The sequence below is a fragment of the Notolepis coatsorum genome, assembly GCF_963971535.1.
Source record: "Notolepis coatsorum genome assembly, chromosome: 19".
In the NCBI taxonomy this organism is placed as follows: Eukaryota; Metazoa; Chordata; class Actinopteri; order Aulopiformes; family Paralepididae; genus Notolepis; species Notolepis coatsorum.
In genome coordinates, this window is record NC_140183.1 from 28,607,553 (window position 1) to 28,623,337 (window position 15,785).

The 15,785-nt window shown below is 42.4% G+C and overlaps 1 protein-coding gene across 1 annotated transcript in view; it reads right to left on the minus strand.

Moving 5' to 3' along the window:
• Positions 1-15,785, minus strand: part of cpne4a (copine IVa) — a gene marked incomplete at both ends in the record, with an annotated part of 402,880 nt that overhangs the window by 311,528 nt on the left and 75,567 nt on the right. The window contains one exon of the mRNA XM_084336898.1: positions 9,110-9,181. Coding sequence (XP_084193024.1) covers positions 9,110-9,181 — 72 coding nt within the window. The remainder of the gene's footprint in view (positions 1-9,109; positions 9,182-15,785) is intronic.

Genomic DNA, 15,785 nt, shown 5'->3' on the forward strand with positions numbered 1-15,785 from the left:
CCCCCCCATACAAGATTGCATTAGTGACATGCTCATCCCTGTTGATGTTGAGCACCACGCGCATCATTCTGGTGTAGCACCCATCCAAGGACTTCTGCAGGGTGGGCTTCAAGGTCCAGCATTCACTGCCATACAAAAGGACAGACTCAACTGTTGCATGAAAGAAGTTGAGCTTGATTTGACGGGGGAGGTTGGATTTCCACACACTGGTCATGCCGTTCAGAGCCCTCCACTCAAGCGCCTTCCTCACTTTAAGGTCTTGCTCGGACGAGTTGACCCACGAGCCCAGGTACTTGAAATCACTGACTTCCTTTAGAGCAGAGCCTCCTGTTGTCCTTAGAGGTGGATGATCCGGGAGGATGTTATACATTATGACCTCGGTTTTCTTGGCATTTAGCCTAAGGCCAACCTTGGCGCACTCCGTCTCCACTCTGCACAGGAGTTCCTGTGCCTGCTCCACCTGGTCAGAGAGCAGGCTGATGTCGTCCGCGTAGTCAAGGTCTGTTCCTGAGCATTATTAGCAGTGAAGTGTAGAAGAGAGGAGACTGAATGCGATGGTTGATCTTCACAATATAATAATGTTTTTATTAATGATTTTAAAACAATAAAGCCATAACCATGTATAAAAATACTTAACATATGTTAACTTAACTGTTAACTCAATTACAACGAATACTGCAGATTAATTATCTATTGAATGGTGGTGGTGGTCTCTCTCTCTCTAGACCGGTCTCGGTCTATCGATTATGCCGTGCGCAACCAATATGAGTCTATTATCTGACCGTTTAATGTTGGCATTATTTTTACGGACCGACAGCTCCGTAATAAACTATCAATTTATATGCAATTATTGTGTCTTGGCTCCTCTGCCTTGTTGTTGCAGTGACATCAATAAAATAGGATACAAAAAATAAGAAATAGACATTTTAAAACAATAAAGCCATAACCATGTATAAAAATACTTAACATATGTTAACTTAACTGTTAACTCAATAACAACGAATATAGACTGCAGATTAATTATCTATTTGAATGGTGGTGTGGATAACACGACTTGACACGATCATGTCCCAGAACAGAGCGGGACTCAAGCCGTCCACACGGAGCTGCATGGGAGAGCAGTTCAGCACCTTGGACCAGTGCATGTGAGCGGATCGGAGCGTGAGCGGCGCGGGGCGCGGAGCGGCCGGTTTTGACGTGAGCGAGGAGTGGGTTTTAAAATGAGTCGGCGCGACGTCCGGAGCGAGAGTTCTCCTCCGCTCCAATCCACTCCAGGCCGCTCACAGTGGTTTAACACTGATGTAATATATACATGCAGTACAATGCCAAAGCAACAGATGGCGATGTACAAACATGAAGGCCATTTTCAACCAATGAGAAGGGTGAACCTGTGATAGGCTGTTCGCCTAGGCTTTGTCACTGTAGAGACGCCCACACTCACTCCAGTTAGAAAAAGTATATCGACGCCATTGTTGTTGACGTTAGCTTACATGCTAACGTTAATGGCCGCGACCATAGCATTGTGGCTCGGCTAGCCTATCATCGCTTAATAGAGATAGTGAATGGATAAACAACGTTATTTAACATTGCAGAATGGCTACAATTACAATGCGGCTCAATACAAACAATTGTTAAGGGGCCCAGGGGGTGTAGACTGTTGTAGTTTGAGCTAATTTACACCATGCTCCAAAAAAAATAAAAAAAAACTGCTGAGCGATCTGGCGCGGGGAGTGGGGAGCGCTCGATTCAAGGTGAGCGGGGAGCGAGCGGAGAGCGACTTGGGGGCGGGGTCAACATGAGCGATTAGCGGAGCGGACCAAGCTTTAAAGAGCGAAGAGCGGATTTCTCGGCCGCGCCGATCCGCTCACGTGGTCTGCCTTGGACAGCGTGACAAATGCACCCATTTCATTGGCTGTCACTCTGTTAGACCTAGAACCAGAAAAAAGAGTGAGGACAGCAGGGAGTTTTTTTTAGCTAAACAACTTGTATCAGTAATATTTGGCGGTCTTCTGACTACTCAAGTGACTGACGTCAGTCACGTACTCACGTCACACACACAGCTGCCACTCGCGAGACTCGAGTGAGCTGCTCTGGCTGCGCAAATGCATTGGTTTGTGATGCCGCCCGATTTTTTTATTTTAAATATAAGATGGTATTGGAACGAGGCATTAAATTAACAACATTTAAAAAATTAAATAATAATATTTGAAAAACAAAATTATAAAAAGAAATCCACCTGTCCCGAATCGCGGGACAGGTGGTCACCCTAATGGTGAGGTATGAACCGAGGTAAAAAGGGAGCTGACCAATAATTGCTTTATAAATGAAGGTGTACCAATAAGGCAGTCTATGGGCAGTCAAGGACGGCCAGTTAACTTTAGCATACAGAGTGCAATGATGGGTAAGTGATCTATATCCAGAAATAAATCTTAATACCCCATGGTAAGCAGTGTCCAACATGTGTAGTGAGGTGGAACAGGCATTCATGTATAAAACATCACCATAATCTAGGAGGCCCCTTTTGAGCCTCTTGAGCAGGCGCCGTTGGGTCCGGGACCTCTCCTGCATCCCGTCATCAGGTGGGCTAGCAGGGGTGTGTCACACGTGGTCCCGCTTGCGCTGTGTGTTCAGGGGTGCCTGGTTCCCCTTTTTTCGCACTTTGGTGGAGTTGACTGCCTCCCCCCCTTCGTTAGGATGGGCGGGTGGACGGGACTCCCCTCCTCCCTGGCTGGGGCTTACGGGCCCTCAGGGGGTGCATTTGTCGGGGCCACGCGTCCGCTCTGCCCTTTATCTCAGAAGGCAGAGCGAGACGCGAAGCCAGTTGATATATAACCTAAGGTTATCCTATAACCCTAGTTATATGATACTGGCTGAGTGTCTCGCTCTTTAGCGCCCTGAGGTCCCTTGGATGTTTTCCGCTTATGGAAATTGAAGGGTTGGGAAGGGTGAGGCGTGACCACTTCCGGCGTAATATAGGGGACGCATGGGAGTGGCGTGGTCACGTGCAAGTGGGTGCATTTGTTTTGTTCCCCGGAGCACTCTAGGTGCTGGAGATAATGGGTTATCTCAGAAGGCAGAGCGAGACGCTCAGCCAGTATCATATAACTAGGGTTATAGGATAACCTTAGTTACCTTACGTTACCGATGCAAGATTTGTATTAACTCATATTTCACTAATAACACTTCAAATCATTGGTAAACAAACGTAGTGCTGAAAATATAGACTTTGACTGCTGTTTTGACAGGGTTAGGGTCTTTTTTTTTTTAAACTTTATTTATTTATTTTTAGCGTTTATCGCTTTTCTGGTCAAGCATGACCGACAGATACAGGGTGAAACGGGATATAGAGCAGGGGAAGACATTCTGGCAAATGACGGCGGGTCCGGGAATCGAACTCGGAGTCCACCAGATCCGTGACGCAGCACGGTTTTCCCCGACGCAGAAATAGCGCCGAGATATGCGGTGAGCTACTGGAGCTCCCCAGGGTTAGGGTCTTTACTCTTGGCTACATTAGAAAAATAAACGCAACATTAATTAATATGGACTGTATTTATCTATTTATGACGTGAAATGTATCGCAAACCGGTACTGAACAGAACAGGCTTAAGGGGTTACCCACCATTATGTGGCCCAGCCCTAGCCGTATTTTCAGAAAATTCACCTAAAAGTACATACCTAAGTAAATGCAAGATTGCTCCACTTCTACAAGGTCCATGTGTGCATGTTCTTGGTATCTAGGGCATCTATGGACCTCAGGGTTACTATGCTTGAGTAAATTGTAATGAACAAAAGCAGAATATAAATGATTAGATATATTTTTTTCCTTCAATATTTGACAGTGAATAACACCATGCCAACATTAACCAGACGTGAATAATTAGCTCATTCAGCACCTTCTTGAGTTGAGATAACGTGTACAAAAAATCTAAGCTAATTAATAAAGGGCAGATGATTTAGTATTAGTAGGTATTTTTGTAGATACAGTACTGAATTTTGCCATCCGGACACATGCAATTTGAAATATTAATATAGAATATCAGGCCTATACATTTCCTTATTATGGCCAAGTCATACAACTATGGATCTGGCTTAAGGGGTTAAGGCCTAGGTATGTACAGACTCACTGGCTAACATTGATTGGAATGGGTTTCCGAGCGGCCTTGACATGGACAGATAGTCTCTTCACTCAGAGAACCAATATTACAATGTACGTTCTAGCTATCGTATCGAGACTATTTCTCCATCCAGTTACATATTCCATATGTACAGGGACACTGTAAGACACACCGCAAGGAAACCAGACAGATGCAGCTCCTCAAAGCACTCCCGAGGGTTTGCATGGCCCTGGCATTCCAATGAGACGTCACCGTACGAACCCACTCAAAGTGTGTGTGCCAACCAAACCCCTTGTGAGTTGGTAGGCTACCACACAAACAAACTACATACACCCTTTGCCTAGGGATACCGCCAGGTGCTACGTAATAATAATAATAATAATAATAATAATAATAATAATAATAATAATAATTCATTTAATTTATACAGCGCTTCTCAATGACCCGAAGTCACTGACAGTAGTCGGGAGCAAAGTAAAAACAAAGAAACAAAAACAAAGAAACAAAAACAAAGAAACATCGCCACCCCTTGCTTTAGGCACCAGATGGAGCCTAAACATGGCTGACCCTGCAAGCTGCTAAGGTCAGGCATGAAAGGGAGGAGACTGCTCGGATGGCATGCCCAAGGCTAAGCCATCTGGTGGGGATATATGACATCTCCCTGGCCGGGGCATACGCCTCACTGGCACAGGGGAATAGTTATACTTTGCCTATTATGTAGCGATGCCCGTTCCCTGAAGGAGGTACTGGCAGCCACATTCAGAACTCTGCAAAGGTAGACAGATATAACTGCATAGCAGATGTGCAAATGAATGGCGCCTTGCCACAAGGCCCAGGAGGTTACAACACCTCATGTGGAGTGCACCCTCACCTCCACTCACTGGTTCCGGTGCATCCATTTCCGCGTAGGGCGAGGCAACCCAGTGAGACAGTCTCCATTTAGACCCTGTTTGGTCAAGACATTCTGGCTTCTGTTTTCCCAACTGTCTCTGTCCACTCAATGTTGACCTTCATTACTAGGCATGAGAGTGACCGTCGTTGATCATCCACTAGCGTAACTATTACAGGTGCGCAGACTAACCCATGGGTGTGTTAGGTGATTGAGGGACACAAGTTAGAAGACATGCTGTGTGCCTTCACTGCCTTATCTGACCTGGTCAGTAAAGCTACAGTAATTTTATTTGACAGCTTGATTTGATTTTATTAGGAAAAATTACAAGTATCATACATAACATTGAAGTATCATGACACTGTACTCCAGAGGATTGCACTTAATTTTTTTCATTTGCATGTTCTTGGTATTTAGGGACCTCTATGGACCTCAGGGAATGTATTTCCAGTGTCAGAACTATTGTGTCTGTTACTATGCTTGAGTAAATTGTAATGAACCAAAGGAGAATATAAATTATTATTATCTTTTTTTTCCACCATTGACAGTGAATAACACCATGCTAAGTAAGTGGGACACATAATCAAGTGTACAAAAAATTACAGGGTTTTTTGTACAGTACTTTTGAAATTAGAAATATTAATATAAAATATAGAATATCAGGAATATTAAATGTGGATTTAGTACCACCAGGCGCCCGTTACAAGGCAGCAAGGACTGTGAATGAAATCTACTGTAAGTACAGTCACAGATAATGTCCATAGCTCGACCAGTGAGATATAATGTCGTTTTATGAAATTTCGATGTCCATCGAAAGCCCTGGGTCTCCTCTTTCATAACTCCTAAATTCACAGTCACCGATAGAGTTATTGCCTTTACTTAAAAAGTATGTACTTGGGGCAGAGGGTAGTGTAGAGGTATAAGCACTCGCCTACCACAGCAGAGAGCCGGGGTTCAATTCCCGGTGTCAGCGGTACTTCCGGCTTGGTCAGTCGTCCGTACAAACACAATTGGCAGTGTTCGTGGGTGGGCATGGTGGGGTATGAGTCCTGGTTGTTGCAACAGTGACTCCTATTGTTCAGCAAGGAGGGGGTCTGGGGGAGATAACGAGAACCTCCATGCGCATTACGCTCTCCCAGTGAAACACCTAACTGTCAGGAGAAAAGTAGCGGCTGGCAACTCCACACAGAGGAGGCATGTGGTAATCTACACCAGTAGAGCAGTGCAACGACCAGGAAGGGAATTGGCATAATGACTAAATTGGGGGATGGGAGAAAAACGTATTGAAAGGTAAAAACCTTTTTGAATGGCGTGCTTTCTGTGGTTCCAATGGCAATGGAAAGCTTAGTCTCAACAACAATCAGGAGTGGAGTGGAGTGACATCCGCATTTAGCTTCAGCGTGTTCATGTGTGCGTTTATGATCAAATCTTTACGGCCAAATCTTTCCATCAACATTGCAATTGCATTGTCGTAGTTCTCGTCGGATAAAGATAATCCTGCGACTACGTTTGCGGCCGTGTCTGTCAATAATGACTTCAAATAGCTGAACTTGTCAGCTGAACTCAGGGTGGTGTTATTGTGAATCGACACTTTAAATTGATTCCAAAAGTCTTGCCATCGGCTTATATCACCACTGAATTTTCCGATTATCAATTTCGGAAGTCTGATATGATCTGATCTACTTGAGTGTGAGTGTGAGCTCCCTTCGCTCACTCTTCTCTGTCGCTCCTCTTCTGTCTTTATGAGCGAGTCGCGCACCAACCTGTTGATCTGAGTTTTCCTTTTGATTATTCGGTCCATATAGTCCAGAGCCGTGGTCACTTCTTCAACCAGGTCCTTCTCCTCCGTCGCTGCTGCAATGTCCTGATCATGTTCATTTAGAGTCGTCTCCTTGACGACTAATATTTATTTGCTTTCCTCCAAGTCGGGCAGACATGGGGCCTCTGCTCCTATCTGCTCGTCTATCTTGTTCAGCAACTTGGTTACAGACGTCCTTACTGCTCCTCGGATAGCCTTCAATCTTGTTAGTTCAGTCATTCTTATTCTTTATCCAATTAGTCCTTCCGTGTAGAATATACTTAAATTCTCCCTGGTTTCGGCACCACTTTGTTTGCACAATAAACTGTTCAAGATCCTCTTCTTATTAAAACACATATGATTATTCATATTTCACAGTTTTTGTTCTTCATTTTTCATTCACGACCAGGAGGCAGAAATGTAGTTCTCAAATCCATTTAGTTTAATTTGGTTTTCCCTTTACAGGTTCTCTAGGCAGAGCAGCAGCAAGGCATGGCTTCTATTCTAACAAACAAAACTGTCACTTCTCCCGAAGGATCAAACACACCCTTTTACAGGTGGCACGCGTCTCTAATTAGCGTTGGAGCGTGGGGCCTATGCCTGCGCTCAACTGACTTCCCACTGGGGGCAAAAATGGTGCGTTACAGAATATAGCCTATAATGTAAGTTTATTCTAAACAATATGATAAACAATTTAACGTGAATCTCCATTAAGGCTATTATAGAACACATTTATGCCAATTACACACCTTTTGCTACAATAATAAATGATATTTCAAGCTGTTCAAATTATATTACTATCAAAAAGTCACAACACAGCGTGAACATGGCTAAAGTGAAGCCATAGAAAAAGAGAGTGAATGAGTATGGTGCACAGCATACATACCCCCAAATATACAGTACATGCATTAAGACCCACAACCCCCATTTGTTAAGATTTTGTCCCAAAACAATTGTTGTTGATTTAGTGCAGAACCCTCTATACTGTAGGTAGTGAGATAACAGTGGAGAGAGTGATGCTACATCAATGCATCACTGAATAGATAGAAATTTGATGGAAGGTATTAGTGTCCGTTGGTTTATTTTAAAATTAGAACCCACCATAATTGTTTTGCCGAAACCGCAACAAAACTGTGATGGTGATGTATCCATCAGTTCCAAGAGTTCATCCTCTCTGAACTTTTCTGCCCGAGACGGACACATCATCAGCCCTGTCCAACATACTCCTCATTGAAAAATAACTCAAAACCGACGTAGATGTACAGACACGTCACATCACAGACACATGATCCATATCAATGTAGCCGGTTCCTGAAACAGTGATTCTTACACACTGCTAGCGGATTAAATAATAGTGACAATAAACTATTCCTCATTCTGCCGGGGATCCCCTGGAACCTCCTTCAAGGACCCCAGGGGGTCCCCACACCCAATGTCGGCCACTGGTCTATAGTGATAGAGCAGGTCCAGGGAAACCCGACTCCCCCTCTCCAATGTAAGCCTACAGCTGAAAGGATAGGAAGAAACAAGCCCGGTGACTCAACAATCAAATCCTGTTACGGTATACACACAATAAAGGGTTTAGGTAGTACAGGTATAATAATAATAATAATAATAATAATAATAATAATAATAATAATAATAATAATAATAATAATAATAATAATAATAATAATAATAATAATAATAATAATAATAATAATAATAATAATAATAATAATAATAATAATAATAATAATAATAATAATAATAATAATAATTAATAATAATAATAATAATAATAATAATAATAATAATAATAATAATAATAATAATAATAATAATAATAATAATAATAATAACTGCAATCTGTTACAAAACATGATACCGGTTATAGTATGCACCCAGCGTATAGTGGGGCATACAGATAAAAGTAAAAATAAGTTAAATAATAGCAAGGATAAAATGAGCAGACATATAAAATCACAGTTTTTCACATTAGGATCTAACATCCCAACAGGCCACCTTGTTTATGGTTTGATTCAGTTTTAGTAGAATGTGAAAGACATGAATGATGAATTGATCACATAAGTGCAGACATAAAATCACAGTTTCTTTACAGTGCAATAAAATAGTTCTGGATTACTGTTACTGTACAGTTCAAAGTCGTCTCTACCTTCTGTTTGAAACCTGACAGTCTTCCCTCTTGACTGACACCCAGACAAGAAGGTGTGTGTAATCAAAGCCCCAGAGACGGGATGGAGGGGGGTTGAGTGTTTGGAGGGTGGGGAGTGGGTGGGGGTGGTGAAGGGTATAAAGAGGTCTTACCGTGATGATGGCCTTGCCTACAGTGCCACCCTGTCTGAGCAGTGCTTTGGAGAGTTTTCTCTGGGACACAATCTGTTTGGAGAAAGATAAAGCGTGAGACATGGGTGCCGCTTACCCCATGCATATTTTTAAAGGACAAATGAGGGGGAATCTTTAGAAAATGTACACACACACACACACACACACACACACACACACACACACACACACACACACACACACACACACACACACACACACACACACACACACACACACACACACACACACACACACACACACACACACACACACACACACACACACACACACACACACACACACACACACACACACACACACACACACACACACACACACACACACACACACACACACACACACACACACACAAACACACAAGGTAATAGAATATCCTCTTTCACACAAGAGCTCAGTAAAAGGATTTGGGGATCCCCCTTGGTCAAATTTACACAGCAAAAACAAGCTTATTAAAGGGGAACTATGCCCAATAAGAACTCATACATATGTTATGATTATGGTCTAAGACAGACCAAAATATTAGTGAGAGCAAACAATGATACTGAGAGCACCATGGGGGCCAGGGAAATAACATATTTGCGTTTTTAATTTGGGTGGTGCTCCCCTGATTTCACCTTGTAATATAGCTAATTCATTCATGGTTGATTGATTGAAAACTTTATTAACAGATTGCAGAATGGGTACAATATGATACGGCTCAATACAAACAACTGTTAAAAGGATGCAGACCAGAAAAACGTAAATGTTTGGACATTTACCGGGGCCAGTTTCTAATTGCAGCCACCTGTAGGTGCTCTTTGAGAGCGGTTTTGAAGGAGCGTAGGGATTCACATAATTTTACAGCTGTGGGTAGGGTGTTCCACATTGTTGTGGCATAATTGCGAAACGTGTTTAGTCCCTTGTTTGAGCCGAATCTGGGTTGAACATAGGGCTGGGCGATATAACGATAATGATAAATATCGCGATATATTTTAATAATCGATATAGAAAAAATATATATAGAAAAAATAAAATATCATTTTTTTTTTTTTTTTGACCTGCAACAGGGCAGTTTTAAAACCAGAGACAGTGGACAGACTTGTCTTTCTTGCCTGCCACTTAAAGTAATGGCTTTGCTTGTCCAAATGACAATACTGACCAAATTGAGATTTCTTTTTCTCTTGTCCATTTATTTTGTTTGCTTTCTAATTTAAAATACAGTTTGAAACCGTCTGTACACAGTAGACTATGTGTGCTAGCAGAGCTAGACTCCAGTCACGAGTCACGGTGCACATGTGCGGTGGTTTGTCCACCAAAAAAGCGCCAAAAGATAGAAAAGAAACTAGCAGAGCCAGAACTGTTCAACTCCCCTGGAGCCACATCCAGCAGAGAAGCCGGTTTACTTTAGCTTTTAAACCAGCTGCAGCCTGAGAACTGGAGTGTGAGGGGATGTAACACTAAAGATTGCGGCAACGACAAAGAATTGCTGCAAAATAAACATACATCTGTTGTTAAAAAACAAAACAAAAATATATATATATATATATATTTTTTCTACTTATAACAATTTCGATAATTATCAATATCGAGTGATATGATAACATTATCATATCGTTATCGCGATATGATTTTTTGCCATATCGCCCAGCCCTGAACATGATTTGTGGAACTCCCTCTGGTGTTGTGGTCGTGGAATTCACTGACCTTTGGGAAGTATTTCGACATGCACATGGGTATCTTAGTGGTGTGGTGTATCTTGTAGACCAGGCCCATTGCAAGTTGCTGTACTCTGTCGCTGAGTTTGTTATTTGATCCAAAGAGAATGGATTCTGTTTTACCCAGGTATAATGATAGTTTGTTATCAGCGAGCCAGGTGCAGATTCTGCCGAGTTCAGAGCTGAGGGCTTTTTCAACCTGCAACTTGTCCCTGTCAGAGACCAGCAGGGCTGAGTCGTCCGCGAACAGGAACAAGTTGCAGTCCTAAACTGATGACATGTAATTTGCATAAATTAGGAACAGTAACGGTCCTAGTATGCTTCCTTGTGGAACACCACAGCTCACTGGGAGGGGGGGGGAATAGTGTACAATTCACCTCCACAATCTGTTATCTCCCCTCCAGGTAGGATTGCATCCAGCTCACTGATGAACTATCAAAACCAATTGCTTTTAGCTTATCAATCAGAATGGAGTGATTGACAGTGTCTAGCATGACCATGCCGCAGTATTTGCCGGCGTCCACCTCATGTTTGATGTGGTCGTTCAAATAGAGAAGCCATGTGTCAGTGGAATGGGATGTTCTGAAGTCTGATTGGAATTTGTAGATTAGCTTTTATCTTTCAAGGTACTTTTAGACCTGTTCGTAGAAAATAGTTTCCATAACTTTCGAGATGGAGGTAAGAATAGAAACAAGGCGGTAGTTGCCTGGGTCTAATTTGCTGCCTTTTTTGTGCAGGGGGGTCACTCTTGCAATTTTGAAATCTTTGGGGACGTGTCCCTGTTTTATGGAGAGGTTTATTATGTGGGTGATGACTGGGGTGACGGTGGCTTCTGAGTCTCTGAGGAATTTGGAGGGGATATTGTAATGGCCAGTTGTGTTAGGGATCGTGTTGGTAGAGGGCCCAATAGCAGAACAGAACAGGTGAGCACAGGCAGATAGGCAGACGAGATGTGGAGCCAGGGGTGAAGTGAAACAAAAATAGCTTTACTTCAAAAAGGAGCAGTAACAACAAACAAAGGATTCTCCAAAGGACAAGAACAAACTCAGCAAGGCTGGCAAGAAAAGGATTGCAAAACCTAACTACAAAATAAATACTAACCAAAAAACCGAACTGTAAATGCAAAAACAAGGAAAGTAACAAAACAAACACTAACACTGGGAACACTTACTATGAGGCAAAAACTGGATCACGGGAGACAGGGTGAGACAGAGAGCAAAGCAACATCAAACAGCAAACAGGAATCTCAAACAATGAACCCACAAAAAAGGTTAGGGAACACACACCAGATATAGGGGGAACAATTAACACTAGAGAGACAGCAGGGCAATTAGCAAAACGAGACGCACATGAGAGGGAAAGCAGAACTAACACACAGGGCTACAGGAAAACACAAGGCCAAACACACTGGGGAAATAAACTAGACTAGAACACAATACAACACAGGGCTAGACAAGAACATTTGATTTGGATGGTCGACTATGATTGGCCAAAATTTGCCGTTAGTCGACTATTGGTAAAAAAATATATATATATATAATATTATTATTATTATTATTATTATTATTATTATTATTATTATTATTATTATTATTATTATTATTATTATTATTTGTTTTTATTTAAAATTTGTATCATTCCATTTGGGCTGTGGGGGGTGCTTAATGTCTGAAGGAGTCGACTGAAGGCGTCTTGTCCTCTGCAAAAGCATGCAATTGGTCCACTGATGGACACATCTTGATATTTGTCTAGTCTAGTAGTGTGTTCATTAGATGGGTGAAATCCTCTTTCAGTGCCTCTGTGCCTGTTTTCGTAGGCAGTTAACCTCTGGTATGCGTGCCATTAGCGTTAGCCACGCTTCTAGGCCTCTTTTCTTTTGGAAAGAATGATAAAAAAATAATAATAATAATTAGAATCTTTTTTTTTATTTTTATTTTTTTTACTAAGAGGTTGGCTAGTCGACTACGGCTCCTTTCGACCAATTAGTCGACTAATCGACTAATAGCGGTCAGCCCTAGAACACAGAACAAAAGACTGAACACTAGACAGAGTAAACATAACAATCAACAAGGGAACAAGAGACAAAGTAGCAGGGGAAGGGCACAGAGAGACATGTAGACATTAAAGATACACCAGTGCACCAGGAGGGTATGCCTGAGGGAGATAAGGGGAAGTTCAGGTGAATTGATTGATTGATTGATTGAAAACTTTATTAACAGATTGCAGAATGGGTACAGTACAGTACAGCTCAATACATACAATTGTTAAGGGGAGGCAGACCAGAGAAAGACTTTCGTGGTCCAGCAGGGGGAGGTACAGATGTCTGTGCAAAGGTGGGGGTAAATGTGGGGGTTGTTGAGGAGTACAGACAGGGGGGAAGGGTCCTAGAATAGGCGGAGGAATATTGTCCATGAGTGGAGGGAGACCATGGGAGAGAATGTGAAAAGGTGGGGGCTCTTGAGGAGTACAGACAGGGGGGAAGGGTCCTAGAATAGGCGGACCCTTACAAGTGGTGTTAGGTTGGAGGGCACTCCGTTTTTTTAGCACCTCATCTGTTGTTACCATAATATCGAGTTTGAAGTTGTCTTTGTGGACCCCTAGGTTTTTGTAGAAGGCTAGGATGTGTTATATTCTACCCCAAAATGCCCAGAGTGGGAGGGTAGTTTAGTGTTGTGGCTATGTTTGTAAAGAAAATGTTTAAGTAATTGGCGACATCAAGCTTGTCTGTGATGAGAGTGTTTTTTGTCTTTATGTTGATGTTTGTAAATCTGGTTTTTAGTTTTTTACTGCAGCCTAGTTGGTTGTTGAGTAATTTCCAAAGTTCACAGGGTTTGTTTTTGTTTTCCTCAGCTTTATCATTGATGACATTTTATTTTGCAGATTTGATCATGGTGTTTACATCGTTTCTTAGCCTGTTTCTTTGTTGTTTGAGTTTAACACTTTAATCGCCATGGGTTAAATTCATAATTTACCATCCCTCGCCAGCTCTATTTGTCTATGGAGAAGTTCCCCTTCTTTGCAGGGCTATAACTTTTTTAATTCTATTGCTAAATTGCCATTATTATGGCCCATTCAATGTCCTATATGTATTGTTCAGGGTGTAGCAACGTTAAACTTTTTCATTCACATATTCATACTAAAATATGGTCTAAAGTATAAGTGTGTTTTTATCGTTTTCTGCAGCTTTCTTCAGAACGTGATTTATAGCCCTAAATGCATTATGGTACAGTTTGGTAGGAATCTGTGCGAGATAAAAAATTTCAACTGGACGTGGTTCTAGAAGTTTCTACGCATCATCTGATGATGATCGGATGGGCGGGGGATCGTTTATAATTCCGTGGGCAGCGTTAGATGATTCATCTAGTGTGGGTCATATGTTCATCAGATTAGTTAGTATAGAAGACGTTAGAATATAACGCTGAATCTTACCGTGGCTTCCTCGCGCCGCTGGCAGATGAGCGTGGAACAGAATTTTTTCTATTATGGGATGGAGAAATGCCCGATCCATTTCAAGGTTGTATAATAGTATATACGTCCAAATCATGTTGTTTTTTCGAGTTATTTGCACCCAGGGGAGGAAATTAGGCCACTTTACTGGCCAAATGCTAGTATTTTTTACGTTTGGCTGGTAAAAAAAATCAGATACCCGCCAGTTGGCTGGTAAGCCAAAAAGTTAGTTTCCTCCCCTGCTGGCGAGTATACAAAAAAATAAAACATTCTGCAATCACTGCACTGGCAAACGGTGCGCGTCTTCTGAGTGTTCGCTTTAGTTGACAGTGCCACGAGAGCACTGCACAAGACCACCCGCGGACATATAATGTTTAATAAACGTTTGCGCAGTACTGGCCAACCCGTGGACATATAATAATAAAAGTCCCGCGGTACTAGGCTAGCCATCAGGAGCACTCGCAAACAGATAACGTTAAACACAGCAGAAGATGGAAAATAGACAGACTGACCAACGGGGAACTGCATCCAACCCTAGTACAACCCTCGAGTATAAGTTACTAAGGACACATTTAAATCACAGAGGTGTAATGTTAGTCTACTGGAACTGTATACAGTGGTTAGCTTCTAGTTAGCGTTTTAGCTATAGCTGCTTGCTAGCTAACGTTAGCCCCGTGTGCTCAAAGCAGCCAGCTAGGTGTATCTGTTATGACTATAATGTTTCCAAAAAAGCACCGGACTACGACGTAAGGTTAGACATTTTATTTCATGCTCAAAAGCCCCTGGCTTGCACATCGCAGTCACGAAAGGGGCTAGCTCAACCAGTGCACTGTGCACCAGGGTTCGAAATTAACGGGGGCTTGGGGCAAAATGCCCTCGAAAATTGACCAAATGCCCTCGATAATCAGTTAAGGGGGGCAAAAAAAGCCCCCGACAGTTTACTAATTATATATATAATTATTATGCTCTACAGTGCGAGCATTTCTTCGTATTTGCCCCTAATAATATGTGTGTGTGCGAACCGGAAAAATCAATTACTTGCAGTGTGCGAGACAGACGAGTGATTGTGAAGATTACAAAACAGCTCCGCTGTTAATAGTTCAGATTGAAACTGGACTGAAATTCAGTTTTTGGGTGGAATGTTTGTTCCAAGGAGGAGGGAGGCGGGGCCCGCTGCGTGTTACAGGGAGATGCTTCCAGGCACTTGAGAGGTGCTGCGAACACAGACAGAGCGCTCTGCTCTCATCAAGCATTACACTGCTATCTTAACGTTAGCAAGCTAAGCATCTGCATAGCGCGACCTGTGTAACGTTAAGTAACTTGTGTTCGGCGGGGAAAGACCGTTCCATTTGTAACACAACTCCAATTTGTAACATCCAAATCCGATCCCGATGCGCATTTCCTTCATTCCACAGCGCTGAGCGCGCAACGTATTTCATTGATCGATCTGGCCAGAGCCTATACTCACAAACGTTGCGTGTGTGGGGTTTTTC